This window comes from Salmo salar, chromosome 17 (assembly GCF_965601325.2).
Source record: "Salmo salar chromosome 17, fSalSal1, whole genome shotgun sequence".
Classification (NCBI taxonomy): domain Eukaryota; kingdom Metazoa; phylum Chordata; class Actinopteri; order Salmoniformes; family Salmonidae; genus Salmo; species Salmo salar.
In genome coordinates, this window is record NC_138307.1 from 3,845,625 (window position 1) to 3,863,807 (window position 18,183).

The 18,183-nt window shown below is 42.7% G+C and overlaps 1 protein-coding gene and 1 non-coding gene across 2 annotated transcripts; both read left to right on the forward strand.

Moving 5' to 3' along the window:
- Positions 1-1,231: 1,231 nt before the first annotated feature.
- Positions 1,232-15,315, forward strand: cyyr1 (cysteine/tyrosine-rich 1). Its single transcript, XM_014151322.3, has 4 exons — positions 1,232-1,723; positions 4,140-4,239; positions 8,257-8,417; positions 11,089-15,315. The coding sequence occupies exons 1-4, from the start codon at positions 1,642-1,644 to the stop codon at positions 11,220-11,222; spliced, it is 477 nt and encodes a 158-aa protein (XP_014006797.1). The 5' UTR covers positions 1,232-1,641; the 3' UTR covers positions 11,223-15,315.
- A 2,520-nt stretch (positions 15,316-17,835) lies between these two features.
- Positions 17,836-17,907, forward strand: trnae-uuc (transfer RNA glutamic acid (anticodon UUC)). Its single transcript has one exon. It is a non-coding gene; the product is annotated as a tRNA-Glu (tRNA).
- Positions 17,908-18,183: the final 276 nt, after the last annotated feature.

The window sequence follows — 18,183 nt, forward strand, 5'->3', positions numbered from 1 at the left end:
ATATGTTTCAACCACTGAAAAGACAGACTTACAATTTATTTAAAGAGCATATCAATTCTACTACAACAGATATTGGACTAGATATATTAAATGCTGTGCTCTTCCCATAAGCACTGTGGAGTTGCCACTAAGGTAGCCTACCACATTTGTGTTGCTGTTGTTGCCAATGGAAAATGCTTATTTCCTTGGGAACTGGGAACTTTATAGAATACAATTACACTATTGTTGTACTTCTGTTAAGTTTTCCCATCTCTGCCTGCCGGTTGCCTGCCGGTGCAAGACAAAAGGCAAAAACTCCCACCAACAACACCCAATTAGTTAACTGCCTAAAACCCCTGTCATCTGTGAGCAATTATGAATGGGTGGCATTTCTGTAAAAGGTCACGGTTCCCTATGAAGTTAAATATGATCCAACAGAATAGTAACGTGGGAGTTGAAGATTGCACTTCCTGCAATAAAGCTGTCATAAGAATGACACGATGCCACTCTGAGGTGTAGGGTGAAGTTGCCCCTAGACTATGGTCGTGGGTCAGTTTTGCATTTTCCCCACTAACGGTTAAGGTTATTGTTGGGGGTGGGGAAGCTGATCCTAGATCTGCACCTAGAGGAAACTTCAACTAGAACTAATGCATTACATTTTAGAATTAATCTATCTATATATCCAAGTTCCTCTTTCACGCATCATGGCAAAGCCAAACCTGCGATTCACGCTTATTCCGTCTTTATAAGCATCAGAATATATCTTCGTAATAAAGAGATACTGGACTGTTCTCACCTAAAACAATGAGTATTTTATGCAGAATGAGTGGCCCTATATGACGGCATAACCATGTTTGACTGTCACACAAGGTAAATAGGTCTAGGTTGATTAAAGATGGTGTTTAAGAGGGGGGTCATTCAATCCTACAAGCTTGAGCAACCCATTTAGCCTACATTTTACAAGATGAAGAAGTTTAGTTATAAGTTATATCAAACAAACGTCGTGCTCCTTGAACATTTAAAATAGAGGTTCGTGGATGTTTTGTAGGACATGTTGAGAGGGGCAGGGTGGATATTGTTTGGTTTCTGACGAGGGACGTTGGTAAACACAGTTTAAAAATATATACATATATATTTCCTCTCAAAATGATCGTGAGATGTGTGTGTGTACAGGACATAGACCTATATATATATTTTTCATTTTCAAAGTGGTCGTGATGGCGGGGGCGTCTTTTATGCCGGAGAGATGCGAATGTTACTGAGGTACTTCCATCCCTTTTCCCACCCAGTCAACAGAGTCATTTGAGAAAATAGCTGCTGCGGGGGAGGGGAAGCGCTAGGACCCACTCCAGGGGAAAAGGGAACAGAAGAAAACAGCGAGGAAAGAGTGAAGGAAACACTATTAGAGATACGGGAACACGTGGAAGAAGAAACGGAATGAGACTTTTCATTCTGATTTGAGCATTTTTATGACTGGAGCAAAGATCCATTCATGGCTCTCTTCGATGGAACTTTTTAGAGAACTCAATTTAATTGCGCATTTCAGCGATGTTTCGGCGAGCGACTATATCCCATAGTCTCCTTTGTAGGCGCATATCGATGGAAAACGCGGACGTTATCGTTTGAGAATAACTGTGAGCAACATTTAGAAAAAGTAGGCCTATGCTATCAGTCGATATGGAAAGAACGGAGGCAGCGGGGTGGAAATTCCTACGGGACTCTCTCCTACTTTGTCTTTTTACCGGTAAGAGTTCGTTCATTTGTCCCTGGTTCTCTAGGATGCTTTTGTCGTCTTCAACGTGCGCAAATGTTTTATTATCAGCAGAAGTGTTCCTTTAACAATGGTTTACTTTTTTATTCGGCTAATTGTGAATGTGAACTGCATGGAAGGTTTCACAACGTAAACGAACGGTAGCAATATCGCTAAAATCCGTGCTTTAAAGTAGCGGATCATCAGACCTACTACCGTTCATTTACTCAATGGTAAAACAGTCCCTGGGTAAATAAAACTACTGTAGCTTACTGTATGTATCGCCACTTCTACAATGAAAAAGGCTCAATTGATCTCGTAAATGTAACCCAACAATTTGCATAAATCCTTACATCAAAACTCTGAAGCGATATACTTAGAAGACAAAAGTGTGTGCGAGCTTGTGTGTATGTGGGGGGTACAAGCCCTGCTCGGCGTTAGTCGCAGAACTATACTGCCATTGTCCCCAGCGTAAAAAGCGACAGGACCTGGAGGTAAGGAGATAGACCTCAAGATAGACCACCCATATAGACTCCCATCGTTGGATGACATGCACATCAAAGTAGTTACACTCCACCCTTCACAGGGAGAAATGTGTTTGCAGCCCAAATGGCGCCCTATTCCCTACACAGTGCACTACTTTTGACCAGAGCCCCATGGTCAAGGCTACTATTATAGGCCCACACAGCCTTTTCAGGGTTGGAAAATACAATCGGCCATCAATCAGTTTGTAAGGGATGCGTTGAAAATACACCAGCTTTTGAACAAAGTGAGAATAAAGCAGGAATGAAGATGAAAATCCTTGAACACACCAGTAATTTGTGGCAGTATGCTTGAAGGTTGAGAAACTGCAGGGCTGTGTCTGGGTTAAATTATGTGAGGGTTGAGGAGGGCAAACACTGAGATATAGGACATACAACCTTTAGACAGACCGTGTGTGTTCAAATACCACAAGTAGTGTTTCCAAATGTCCTTTATTTCAAGTGCTTTCGCATTTTGAGACCACTCTCCCTAAGCCATCCCATTAATTTCAAGTTGTCACGTATCCATGTGTCTCCACTGAAGGACTCTCACAACCAGGGGCCGGATTCACAAAACATTACTTACGAAAAAACGTAAGAAATTTCTTCTTAAGAAGGTTTTGTGAATCCGGCCCCAGATCTCCAAAGCCTCAGAGTGCCTGTAACCTTCAGTGCTTCATCTTTGTCGTGCTCAGATACACACACAGGTTTACACATTTTTAGATTACATTTAAGTCATTTAGCAGATGTTCTTATCCAGAGCAACTTAACAGTGAGTGCATTCATCTTACGATACTGTAGCTAGGAGAGACAGCACATCACAATCAACAAAGTATTTATCAGAAAAGTCAGTTCAAGTGAGAAAAGAGAAGTGCCTTTTTTTTACACATACACACACACACACACACACACACACACACACACACACACACACACACACACACACACACACACACACACACACACATACATACATACATATATACACACACACACACACACACACACACACACACACACACACACACACACACACACACACACACACACTCCCCACCCAACCAAGGCTTACAGGGTATACAAAGGGAAAAGCTTTGTTGAGAGAGAGGTATCTGCAGGTTCAGACTAGTGCAGAGAGAAAGAACACAGAGGTGAAGTTAGTGAATAGTGCAGTTGACTAAAAGTATACGCTTTCACATAAAGCAAATAGTTTCTGAAATGTCATGTATGATCTCCATTCACATCGCCCTGTTGTCACACAGCTCCTCTTATTATCACCCTTTTTGATGTGTCGTGTTTGTGTTTAGGTGCCACCCTACAGGATGAACACCGTTTAAGGCTTAATGAAGCCTTCATAAACCCTCTATAAGGACTATATGTTTCCACTTATCAAATATCTTAGTTCTTGTTTTGTGAGTTTAAGTGCAATATGGTTGTTTTACTCTAGTGGGGGAAAAAAACTCTTAAGTTACTCTTTAAAAAGTCTTGATCTTAGTGACATTTCCATATTTAGAAAAGGTTCGATTAAGCAAAAGACAAAGTTTTAAGTGTATGTGCCGTAGCTGCTGTCCATTGTGTTTTTAACCTTCTGTAATATGAAAACAGCATTGTGATTTTGGCCTTTAAACGGTGTTGGAAATCTTGATTCCAAAGAGCACTCTCTACCTTTCTCTCAGCATATTAGATGCAGGGTGTGTGAGTGTGTGCATGTGTCCGTAGTAGAGGTAGGTGTGTGTGTGTGTGTGTGTGTGTGTGTGTGTGTGTGTGTGTGTGTGTGTGTGTGTGTGTGTGTGTGTGTGTGTGCGTGCGTGTGCGTGTGCGTGTGCGCGTGCGCGTGTGTGTGTGTGTGTGTATGCGTCTCCATATAATGTATTGCATCTCTCCTGCAGGTCACAGTGAGGCCCAGTGTGATGGCTGTGTGGAGTACTGCTGTGAAGGCTCTCCCCCTTTCTGCTGCTCCTACTACGCCTTTATGGGAGATGTCCTCTCGTAAGTACACACACATATGCTCACACACAATGTCACCTTCTATACATACACACATACTCAGTCACCCTCAGTCTATAAACACACACTCACCAACTACACACACGCACACAATCACTTCTCTACCACTTGCCCTTTCCACATGCAGTGCATGACCCCTCTGAGAGATTTGACCTTCGTCATTTGGCTCAAGACAGCTGGCCTCTCGCTTTCTCAGTCCTCCTCACCAGTCCACCTATGGAGTATAACACATGCTACCTGCTACAGTCCACCAATGAAGAGAATAATGATATTAAACTGTTGTGTAAGCATGGAACATGAATTAATGCCACAGTTAAAACTCCCAAATTCACAATTTTTACACCATAAAGTTGATGCTGAACAAGTGGGGGTTTCACAAAAAAGTGCTATTGAATAGGCCCATTGAATGTGGACTCATTTTATTTAGCCATATAATGTAGCTCTTTCAAGGCCATGGTTGTCATAAGGTAATGGGGAGGAATAATGGTTCCTTGTCTCAAGAGAGATATCTCATCTCATTCTACAGCTTCTCCACAGCCTTCTAAATGGATTTTGACCACATACATACACAAAAGCACACGTGCATGTACACACATACACACTAACACACACACAGGTCTGAGTCATATAATCAGATATTTGAGCAGATCTCCATGGTTGCACCACAGACATGTTTGGTCATTCATCTTAAGATAGCTAGGTGAGACAACAACATATCACAATCTTACTGCATTGCTGCTTGGATTCCACCTGGCGATCTGTTCACCATTTGCCCTGGCCTGTCTCCCCCTGTCTGGTATCCTCCCCCCCCCCTCCCGAGCTTTTGCTCGCCTCCAGCACACATGCACTGTTGGGGCGAGTGACTCTGAAGTCGTTATATGTTTTATTTTTTTCTAGAATCTAGAATTGGCTTCCTATTTCGCAACAAAGCATCCTTCACTCATGCTGCCAAACATACCCTCGTAAAACTGACCATCCTACCGATCCTCGACTTTGGCGATGTCATTTACAAAATAGCCTCCAATACCCTACTCAATAAACTGGATGCAGTCTATCACAGTGCCATCCGTTTTGTCACCAAAGCCCCATATACTACCCACCACTGCGACCTGTACGCTCTCGTTGGCTGGCCCTCGCTTCATACTCGTCGCCAAACCCACTGGCTCCAGGTCATCTACAAGTCTTTGCTAGGTAAAGTCCCCCCTTATCTCAGCTCACTGGTCACCATAGCAGCACCCACCTGTGGCACGTGCTCCAGCACGTATATCTCTCTGGTCACCCCCAAAGCCAATTCCTCCTTTGGCCGTCTCCTTCCAGTTCTCTGCTGCCAATGACTGGAACGAACTACAAACATCTCTGAAACTGGAAACACTTATCTCCCTCACTAGCTTTAAGCACCAGCTGTCAGAGCAGCTCACAGATCACTGCACCTGTACATAGCCCATCTATAATTTAGCCTAAACAACTACCTCCTCCCCTACTGTATTTATTTATTTAGCTCCTTTGCACCCCATTATTTCTATTTCTACTTTGCACTTTCTTCCACTACAAATCTACCATTCCAGTGTTTTACTTGCTATATTGTATTTACTTTGCCACCATGGCCTTTTTTGCCTTTACCTCCCTTATCTCACCTCATTTGCTCACTTTGTATATAGACTTATTTTTCTACTGTATTATTGACTGTATGTTTGTTTTACTCCATGTGTAACTCTGTGTTGTTGTATGTGTCGAACTGCTTTGCTTTATCTTGGCCAGGTCACAATTGTAAATGAGAACTTGTTCTCAGCTTGGCTACCTGGTTAAATAAAGGTAAAATAAATAAAATAAATGAACTGGCCTCTGTAAAAGGATATAGAATCAGCTTGATCCCCTCTGTCGAAGACGCTTGGACCTGTTTTTTTTAAACATTTTCAGTGGTATTGTTAACAACATGCCCCCATAAAGAAAAGGAGAATTAAAAACAGGTTCGACAGTGATCTTGCAGAGTTACTCCACCTCAAGAATTGCATTTGGCGAAAGGCTCGGCACACGCATACTCAGGCTGACTGGCTCTCGTTCAGGCAAATGAGAAATACGTGCACTCAGGCTATCCGGAAGGCCAAAGTGAGTTACTTTAAGGAGCAGTTCTCTCTCTGTGGGTCTAACCCCAAGAAGTTCTGGAAAACGGTTAAAGACCTGGAGAATAAACCCTCCTCCTCACAGCTGCCCATGTCCCTTAAAGTTGATGATGTGGTTGTTACTGACAAGAAGCACATGGCTGAGCTCTTTAATCACCACCTCATTAAGTCAGGATTCCTATTTGACTCAGCCATGCCTCCTTGCCCATCCAACATTTCCTCATCTCCCACCCCTTCTAATGCGACTATCCCCAATGCTTCTCCCTCTTTTTCCCCTACAAAGTTTCTCCCTGTAGGCAGTCACTGAGTCCGAGGTGCTAGAAGAGCTCCTGAAACTTGACCCCAAAAAAACATCTGGGTCAGATGGTTTAGAACCTTTCTTCTTTAAGGTTGCTGCCCCTATTATCGCCAAGCCTGTCTCTCCTTTCTGGGGAGGTTCCCATTGCTTGGAAGGCAGCCACGGTTCGTCCATTATTTAAAGGGGGAGATCAAGCTGATCCTAACTGTTATAGGCCTATTTCTATTTTGCCCTGTGTCACGGCTGTTTGAAGGATTGGACCAAAATGCAGCGTGTTCGTAGTTCCACATATTTATTAACTGTGAAACTGAATGCAATACACTTAAATTACTTGAAAACACAAAAACAACAAACCGTGACGCAGAAAGGAAAACACACTACTCAAAAGATAATAACCCACAAACAACAATGACAAAAACCCCTACTTAAATATGATCTCTAATCAGAGGCAATGAGGATCAGTTGCCTCCAATTAGAGATCAACCCCAAACAATCCCAACATAGAAATAGACAAACTAGAACTTAAACATAGAAATAGAAAACATAGAACAACCCAAAACACCCCCTGTCACGCCCTGCCCTACTCTACTATAGAAAATAGAAAATTACATCTTACTAGGGTCAGGACGTGACACCCTGTTTATCAAAAGTGTTGGAAAAACTTGTCAATAATCTACTGACTGGCTTTCTTGATGTCTATAGTATTCTCTCTGGCATGCAATATTTTTCCCGCTCAGATTATGGATGTGTCAGCTTTTGATACAGTAGACCATTCCATTCTTGTGGGCCGGCTAAGGAATATTGGTGTCTCTGATGGGTCTTTGGCTTGGTTTGCTAACTACCTCTCTCAAAGAGTGCAGTGTATAAAGTCACAAAATCTGCTGTCTCAGCCACTGCCTGTCACCAAGGGCGTACCCCAAGGCTCATTCCTAGGCACCACGCTCTTCTCAATTTACATCAACAACATAGCTCAGGCAGTAGGAAGCGCTCTCATCCATTTATATGCAGATGATACAGTAATATACTCAGCTGGCCCTTCCCCAGATTTTGCTTTCTTAGTGTTCAACAAGCTTTCTCTAACTTTAACCCTGTTCTGAACACCTCCAAAACAAAGGTGATGTGGATTTGTAAGAAGAATGCCCCTCTCCCCACAGGTGTGATTACTACCTCTGAAGGTTTAGAGCTTGATATAGTTTTTTTATTTTATTTTTTATCCCAGCCCCCATCCCCGCAGGACGTCTTTTTCCTTTTGGTAGGAATTTACAATGACTTGCCTAGTTAAATAAAGGTTACCGTAAATAAAATTTAAAAAACACGTTTTCCCTCAACAAAGTAGTTTTCAACAAAATAGCCTTTTTGGGGGAGGCGGTGGCCGTGGGATTTATTTAAGATACTCTTTAAAGAGGTAGGGAGGTGAATTGAAATTCTATGCAGAATTGATTTGTGAGAAGATTAATTGGATGAGATGACTTACCAGCAGCCACGAACTAGAATGAAAAGGGGAGCATTCAGTCAAAGTGACAAACGTGTTTGTTTGTGTGTTTGCATGCATGTGTGTGTGTGTGTGTGTGCGTTTTCTAGGGGCACGGCGATCTCGGGCATCGTGTTTGGTGTGGTGTTTCTGATGGCAGCGCTGGCAGCCTTCTTCCTGTGTGTGTGCATGTGTGTGAAGAACGGGCGAGGGGCCCAGGTGGACGTGTTCAACACCTCCTACATCAACACTGTGTCCCAGGGCTACCCAGGTAAGACTGATCTAGGATCAGGTCCCCCCTGTCCATATAATCTTATTCATTATGATCTAAAATGCTAAACTGATCCTAGGTCAGCTCTCAGGGTCCATATAGTTTAAAGTTGTATTAGTCAAATGCACAAGTACAGTGAAATGCTTAAAGGTCCAATGCAGCCATTTTTATCTCAATATCAAATCCTTTCCGGGTAACGATTAAGTACCTTACTGTGATTGTTTTCCATTCAAATGGCGAAAAACAAACAAAATTAGCTTCTTAGCAAAAGAGCAATTTCTTATGCAAGAATTTTGCTAGGACTGTCTGGAATTGGTCTGGGTGGGGAGAGGAAAACTGAAAACGATCTGTTATTGTCAGAGAGATTTGGAACTCTCTTTCTTATTGGTCTTTTAACTACACTGAACAAAAATATAAACACATGTAAAGTGTTGGTCCCATGTTAACACATGTAAAGTGTTAGTCCCATGTTTCTTGAGCTGAAATAAAAGATCCCAGAAATGTTCCTCTAAATGGGCATTATCATAATTTTCACAATTTCACAGTATTATTCCATATATATAAAACACAAGAAAATAACATTTTTGACTGCCCTGGTCCTTTAACCCCTTACACTTGTGAAAATTGGCCGATATAGATAGGGACAAATGTATATATATTTACAAGAATAACTATAAAAAGCATATACATGAGCATGGTAGCAATTGAAAGAGAACACTTTGGAGATTATGGGGAATTTATCAGACCAAATGTGAGGACAAAACAGTTCACCTGACACGAGACTGCTTCCAAACATTACACTGTTGATTTTATGTGCATCTTACATTTACTTTACTTTCATTGAAATGGCGTGGAAACAACATTGATTCAATTAGTGTGTGCCCCGTCGTCAGCTAAGTTATAAAATACGATCTTACGGTGTCAGGCTTTCAAAAGGCACAGACAAACAGATTGTAATTTTGATGCACATAGAATGGAGTCATTAGTGCATCCAAGTGCATGTTTAAATAACATTAAAAAGGAACATTGTGCGCTTGTATGCACGTACACATGCATACACACACTTGCATTGAAACTTGCATTGAAACACACGTGCACACACACGGGACACACACATACACAAATGTAAATAGTGCCACACCTGCACAGAAACGCATATATTTGGCCTTGCTGTCGTGATTTTTGTTGTCTTTGATGTCTTTTGTTTTTGCGTTGTTGTTTTCTGTTGTTGTTTTCCTTTGTTTTTGTATTTTTTCTCTTTAGTTTTTTTTGTTGGTTGTTGGCGCATTGGGTCGGTCGGTCGGTGGTGGTTTTGGTTGGGTTGGAGGGGGATGGTGGCGGGTGGGGAGTGGGGGGAGATTTTTCGAGGGGGACTTGTGGGGGGTTTCTTGGATGGTTGAGGGGAATCTCTTGAGGGGAACTGTGGGGGGATCTTGGAAGGTTGGAGGCCTGGCGTCTGTGAGCTTGAGCCGGTGGCCGAGAGGTCGCTGGTTCGGGTCCCCGATTTGAATGGTTGGGGATCTGAATGCCAAGAGCGTGCAAAGCTGTCATCAAGGCAAAGAGTGGCTACTTTGAAGAATCTAACATATATTTTGATTTATTTAACACTGTTTTGGTTACTACATGATTCCATATGTGTTATTTCATAGTTTTGATGTCTTCACTATTGTTCTACAATGTAGAAAATAGTCAAAATAAAGAAAAGGCCTTGAATGAGTAGGTGTGTCCAAACTTTTGACTTGTACTCTACAGTCAGTGCATATAGTCCTTGGTGGAGGTGGGCAGCTATTGTCTATCTGTATAGAAGTCTCATAAGCTGTCTCGGAGCCTGTTGGTACGAGACCTGATACTCTGGTACCGCCTGCCGGACGGAAGAAGAGAGAACAGAGGTGGCTGGAGTCTTTGGTATTTTTCAGGCCTTCCTCAGACACTGCTTGGTGTGTATGTCCTCATCTTATTCATTATGGTCTGAAAGGGCAAACTGATCCTAGCTCATCACTCCTACTCTGAGACTCTTTATGAATACAGGCCTTAACCACTGCTCCTCCACTAACCGGCTGAACAGAAAATTACCCTGCCTCCAATTTACCCATTTCCCTGCAGTGCAATGATTCCACCAATAGAGGACATTGCTCCTCCACCAATGACCAACACATACTGAAGTCTAGAACGTTTCTACCAGTGGAGGCTGCTGAGGGGAGAACAGCTCATAATAATGGCTGGAATGGAGACAATGGAATGGTATCGAACATGTGGTTTCCATTGGTTGATACCATTCCATTGACTTCAATAAAGTCTGGTGGGAGGAGCTATAGGAGGACATGCTCATTGTAATAGCTTGAATGGAATCAATGGAACGGAGTCAAACGTGTTTTCCATATGTTTATTTAGTGTTTTTTTCTGTGTTTGATATGAGCCTGTCCTCCTGTAGCTGCTCCCACCAGCCTCCTCTGATTGACTCCATTCCAGCCATTACTATGAGCCGTCATCTCCACTGGTTTCTACAGCCCCATCAAAACAGATACAATGACATAGCCGGGTCTGTTGTACTTGTATGTTGTATGTGTGTAGTATGTGTGTATTGGCATAATCTTTATTTATCCAGCAACTACTGTTAACAAACATGCACTTTTCTCTCTCTGTGTCTGTCTGTCTCTCCCTCTTTCTCCAGGACCCCCACCTCCCTACACCTATGACTATGAGATGTACCCTTCGGCCATGCGCCCCCCTCCCTACACTCCCACCCCACCTAGGACAGACAGCTACTCCCCTCCCCCTCCGTATCCGGGCTGCAATCGCAAATGACTTGGAAGACAAAATGGAGAACCCTGACCAGGCTACTTGCCTTTCTGAAGGAGCACATCATGGATTAAGCTTGCAGTGTAGTGTATTAGCAGAGAAAGATGAGACTGTACGTATATCCTTTCGAACGTCTGGATCACTTAAAATGACTGCATGTGGACTGGACCACTTTGACCTTTTCTTGTGGGTGTGATTGGGTCAATTAAACTGATTGGTGTTTTGTGTGTGTGTGTGGGGCGGGGCGGGGCGGGGTTGAAAACCTCTGAATCACTTAAAATGACTGTGCGGACTGATCTGCTTTTGACCATTTAGTGTGGGGGTGGGGGTCAATCCAACTGATCAGTTTTACGGGGGTGAAAACCACTAGTAGTATTTGACTCATATTCTATGTCAATGAATATGAGTGAGGGGACAAAGTACGTAACTTAATTTGTACCATTTCTCTGGTAGAGATGTCTGTTAGCTGGCTTTATTTGTACCATTTCTCTGGTAGAGATGTCTGTTAGCTGGCTTTCCTTCAGGCCAGTGCTCTTCCCTATCTTATTTCTACAAGGCAAAGGAGAGAAAACTGTAGCCTAGTCCTAGATATGTTTGTGCTGTATTGCCAATTCCTTTATGTGGCAATGACCTGAGGACATGGCGAGACAGCACAAACAAATCTGGGACCAGGCAAGGAAAACTGTGTAAAACTATGAATTGTGCCGTAGAAACAGGATTGTAAACATACGGCTCCAGGGCGAAGTTTCCCCTAGGTACAGATCTAGTATCAGCTTCCCTTCCCCCAATCCCAACCTTAACTATTAGTGGAGATACTACAAAATTGACCCAAGATCTAAATCAAACTTTATCAAACTTTATTTGTCACATGCGCCGAATACAATAGGACCTTACTGTGAAATGCTCACTTACAAGCCCTTAACCAACAATGCAGTTCAAGAAAGAAAAAATATTTACCAAATAAACTAATGTAAAAATTATAAAAAGTAACACAATAATATAACAATAATGAGGCTATATATAGGGGGTACTGGTACCGAGTCAATGTGTGGGGGTACAGGTTAGTTGAGATAATTTGTACATGTAGGTAGGGGTAAAGTGACTATGCATAGATCTTCCCTGTGGCTCAGTTGGTAGAGCATGGTGTTTGCAACGCCAGCATGGTGTGTGCAACGCCAGGGTTGTGGGTTTGATTCCCACGGGGGGCCAGTACAAAAAAAAATGAAACGTATGCATTCACTACTGTAAGTCGCTCTGGATAAGAGTGTCTGCTAAATGACTAAAATGTAAATGTAGATAATAAACAGTGAGTAGCAGCAGTGTAAAAACAAATTGGGGGGTGTCAATGTGAATAGTCCGGGTGGCCATTTGATTAATTGTTCACCAGTCTTATGGCTTGGGGGTACAAGCTGTTAAGAAGCCTTTTGGTCCTAGACTTGGTGCCCCGGTACCGTGACTGGAGTCTTTGACCATTTTTTGTGCTTTCCTCTGACACCGCCTAGTATATAGGTCCTGTGTGGCAGGAAGCTTGGTCCCAGTGATGTACTGGGCCGTTCGCACTACCCTCTGTTGCGCCTTACGGTCAGATGCCAAGCAGCTGCCAAAGCAGGCGTTGATGCAACCGGTCAGGATGCTCTTGATGGTGCAGCTGTAGAACTTTTTGAGGATCTGAGGACATTGCCAAATCTTTTCAGTGTCCTGAGGGGGAAAAGGTGTTGTCGTGCCCTCTTCGCGACTGTCTTGGTGTGTTTGGACCATGATAATTCGTTGGTGATGTGGACACCAAGGAACTTGAAACTCTCGACCCGCTTCACTACAGAGCCCGTCGATGTTAATGGAGGCCTGTTCCACCCGCTTTTTCCTGTAGTCCACGATCAGCTCCTTTCTTGCTCACATTGACGGAGAGATTATTGTCATGGCACCGCACTGCCAGGTCTCTGAACGCTGAGCTGTAGTCAATGAACAGCAATCTCACATAGGTGTTCCTTTTGTCCAGGTGGGAAAGGGCGGTGTGGACTGTGATTGAGATTGCGTCATCTCTGGATCTTTTGGGGCGGTATGCGAATTGGAGTGGGTCTAGGGTATCCAGGATGATGCTGTTGATGTGAGCCATGACCAGCCTTTCAAGGCCACTTCATGGCTACAGACATGAGTGCTACAGGCGGTAATCATTTAGGCAGGTTACCTTCATTTCCTTGGGCACAGGAACTATGGTCGTCTGCTTGAAACATGTAGGCATTACAGACTCGGTCAGAGAGAGGTTGAAAATGTCAGTGAAGACACTTGCCAGTTGGTCCACGCATGCTTTGAGTGCACATCCTGGTAATCTGTCTAGCCCCGCGGCTTTGTGCATGTTGGCCTGTTTAAAGGTCTTGCTCACATCGGCTACCGAGAGCATTATCACACAGTCGTCCAGAACAGCTGGTTCTCTCATGCATGCTTCAGTGTTGCTTGCCTCGAAGTGAGCATAAAAAGCATTTAGCTCGTCTGGTAGGCTCGTGTCACTGGGCAGCTCGCGGCTAGGTTTCCCTTTGTAGTCCGTAATAGTTCTCAAGCCCTGCCACATCCGACGAGCATCAGAGCCGGTGTAGTAGGATTCAATCTTAATCCTGTATTGACACTTTGCCTGTTTGATGGTTCGTCTGAGGGCGTAGCGGGATTTCTTATAAGCGCCCGGATTAGTGTCCCGCTCCTTGAAAGCGGCAGCTCTAGCCTTTAGCTCAATGCGGATGTTGCCTGTAATCCTTGACTTCTGGATGGGATATGTACGTATGGTCACAGTGGGGACGACATCATTAATGCACTTATTTATGAAGCCGATGACTGAGGTGGTATACTCCTCAATGCCATTGGATGAATCCCAAAACATATTCCAGTCTGTCATCTGACCACTTCTGTATTGAGCAGGTCACTGGTACTTCCTGCCTTAGTTTTTGCTTGTAAGCAGGAATCAGGAAAATAAAATGGTCAGATTTGCCAAATGGAGTGTGGAGTAAAGGTGGTCTAGAGTTTTTTTTCTCTCTTGTTGCACATTTGACATGTTGGTAGAAATGAGGTAAAAACAGATTTAAGTTTGCCTGAATTAAAGTCCCCAGCCATTGGGCGCATCGCTTCTAGATAAGCATTTTCTTGTTTGCTTATGGCCTTATACAGCTCATTGAGTGCAGTCTTAGTGCCAGCATCGGTTTGTGGTGGTAAATAGACAGCTACAAATAATATAAATGAGAACTCTCTTGGTAGATAGTGTGGTCTAGAGCTTATCATAAGGTACTCTACCTCAGGCAAGCAATACCTCAAGACTTCTGTAATATTAGACATCGCGCACCAGCTGTTATTGACAAATAGACACACATCCCCACCCCTCGTCTTACCAGACATTGCTTCTCTGTCCTGCCGATGCATGGAAAATCCCGCCAGCTCTATATTATTTGTGTCGTCGTTCAGCAACAACTCAGAGAAACATAAGATATTACAGTTTTTAAATGTCCCATTGATCGTATATCATCCATTTTGTTTTCCAATGATTGCACGTTGGCCAATAGAACGGATGGTAGTGGAATTCTCAGAAGGCAGCCCGACCTCCACCCCTTTTTTATCTGTCTTTTCTTCACGCAAATGACTAGGATTTGGGCCTGTTACCGAGAAGGCAGTATATCCTTCGCGTCTGACTCATTAAAGAAAAAAAATCTTTGTCCAGTTCGAGGTGAGTAATCGCTGTTTTGTGGTCCAGAAGTTATTTTCGATCATAAGAGATGGTAGCAGCAACATTATCTACAAAATCTACAAGTTCAAAAATAAGTTACAAACAACACGAAAAAAACTAACATTTGGTTAGGAGCCCGTAAAGCAGCAGCCATCCCCTCCGGCGCCATTGTCCGGATCAGCGTCTAGGGGCAACTTCACCCTACTCTGAGCAAGGCTGCCTGCATGTGCACAGTGAAGACGGGTCTGGACCTGCTCTCGGAGGACTGGGGAATGATGAGTGAATGATGAAATTAATCCTATGATGGTGATGTTTCTCAACAATCTTTCAGTGTTGTTTATATGTTGTCGCTATGAACATGTTCAGGATGAAAGTTAAATTAAAGTTTCCAAATCATATTGTCTACTCTGCCTCAATAAATACCCAAGAAAACTTCTAAACACAGTACACCAGTAAATGGCCGTGTGTGTGCATGCACGGGCACGTACCCGCGCGTGTGTGAATCGGTAAGTGTGAATCAGTGAGTGTATACCAGAGAGGAGGTAGAAGGGAGAGAGCACAACAACAAGTCCAGCCTAGACATAATTTGTGCTCCATATTCAAGTAAAAGTAAGCCTCTGCATAAAGGCTATTTGAGGTGTTCATTCTGCTCACACAAAGGAGAAAGACAGCCAGCACTTCGCTGCAGTGAAATTGCTAAGCAAATCAACCCTTTTATTCAATAAGGTGTCGTGCAAGGCAATTTTCCCACTCCTTCAAAATGGCTCATATTGAAGTTCAATCCAATTTGTATTTCCAACTGAAAAATATTCTACCTCTACCATGTTATTCAGCTCCGGGGTGAAGTTTCCCCCTAGGTACAGATCTAGGATCAGCTTCCCCTCCCCAAATCCTAACCTTCGCCATTAGTCTGGGGGGGAAATTATCCAAGATCAGCGTCTAGGCCTAGGAGCAGCTTCACCCTACACATAGTATTCATGCAGATTCACCCTACACATAGTATTCATGCCTCGAATAACAACAGGTAGGCTACTGCTAGTTATTGAGGTCATAAGTAGTGCACTATAGGGTGCCATTTGAGACACAAACCTAAGGTTATCGGAGCTGGTATTGACCATTGGTGGTTTTTGACATGTGCTTCATGTCAAAAATGTGTCATTTCCCATTGCTATGAAATTGAAAGTAAGTTTGAGCACATTTCTTTAATCTAGAGGACCATTTCTATAATACTCAAATTGAAATTAATTGTGATTGAAATTAATTGTGCCTACTCGAATTTGCACCATGAGTTGTCCATTTCCGACTGATTGTGCTGGGTCTGCTGCGTCAAGGTTCAGCACCACAATGTAAGTTACTCAAATCTGGCTTATTTTGAGGTCAATAACTCTAATAAATACATAATATGCAAGAAACATATTTTATAAATTCAATTATAGTAGTAGCAAGCTATTAAAAGTGCTCTCCTCAAACTAAACAGAACATAGGCTATTCCTCACAGAAGAGAGGTTTTTGGACTAGGCCTAATCATAAATTATTTTCGGAAGAAACCTTTGACTCTTAAACTGCCAACGTAGTGGTTAAGCAGCATACAAACACGTTTTTGATCAGTAAAAGCAAAACAGGCCGGGGTTTAGGATTAGAATAGAAATTGCAGTGTGTTTACACCATCCCAGGATCTTAGAAATATAACTTCGCTCTGTGCTTCTCTGAGCATGCACTTCCTAACCTATAGGCTATGGATCATTGAATTGAGACCACACTAAATAGCCTATAGGCGCAATTGATATTGCACGCCCAGTGGAGAATCAGAGATGAGGCACACATCGATATATAGCCTAATAAGAAACTCATTCTAAAACACTGAGAAATATTGAAATGTAATCAATTACAAATTACATGACCCTCCGCTGGACTAGATTTAAAACATACTAAACCCTCCCCTTGACTGACATTTAAAAAGCATGACCCTCCCCCATTTTCCTCCAGGTAACCATTCTATAAATGTTGATCCATCCCTAACTCAGATGCATTTAGGTACTGAAAATAACAATGGGAATACCTTTGTAAATAGTTTACAGATCATTTGTAAATCCGTAATAAGAAATAATGATTCATTACCTATAAACTAGTATACACACACACACACACACACACACACACACACACACACATACATATATACATCCCACTTATTCAAAGTTGTATAAACCCTAAAGATATATCTTTTTTAAAGTTAAAACTACAACACAAGTTTCAACTTAGGGGGCTAAGCCCTCTTTGCCCCCTAGTGGAGCCGTGCCCAATACAGCCATGTCCATTTGCCATGTGGTCTCATCAAACATTTCAGCCTTAAGCTTTTGATATTTCATTAGGATCCCAAAACCTGTTGCGAAAGCAGCTGCTACTCTTCCTGGGGTCCTCACAACATAAAACATGGCATAATACAGAACATTAATAGACAAGAACAGCTCAACGACAGAACTACATACATTTAAAAATGGCACACAAAGCCTATATATCAACGCATACACAATTTATAGGCCAAATAGGGGAGAGGAGTTGCTTTATCAGTTTTTTTTAAACTAGGTTTGCTGTTCATTTGAGCAATATGAGATGGGAGGTCCATGCAATAATGGATATATATATATATAAAACACTGTACGCTTTCTTGAATTTGTTCTGGATTTGGGGACTGTTTTCACATGTTTCTTATAAAAAGAAGTGACACAGTCAGTCTCTCCTCAACTCTTAACCAATAGACTGGACACTGTCAAGTTGATAAGGCTAGCGAAACCTGACTATCCATGTATCAACAGACTTGAAAAATTTGTCTCTGAATATGATTAAATATGTTTTTTTTTGTATTAGTATTTCTGTTAGCCCTCTCATTATACTGAAGAGCAAGACATGATTGGTTCCCATATGGTCTAGCGGTTAGGATTCCTGGTTTTCACCCAGGCGGCCCAGGTTCGACTCCTGGTATGGGAATTAACTGTTTTAATATTGGGCTCCCAAGTGGTGCAGCAGTCTAAGGCACTACAGCTCAGTGCTAGAGGTGTCACTAGAGAGACCCTGGTTTGAATCCAGGCTGTAGCTCAACCGGCCATGATTGAGAGTCCCATAGGATAGCGCACAGCCAGTGTAGGCCTTCAGGTAGCCTAGAGTGTTGAGCCAGTAACCAAAAGGTTGCTGGATTGAATCCCTGAGCTGACAAGGTAACATTCTGTTGTTCTGCCCCTGAACAAGGCAGTTAACCCACTATTC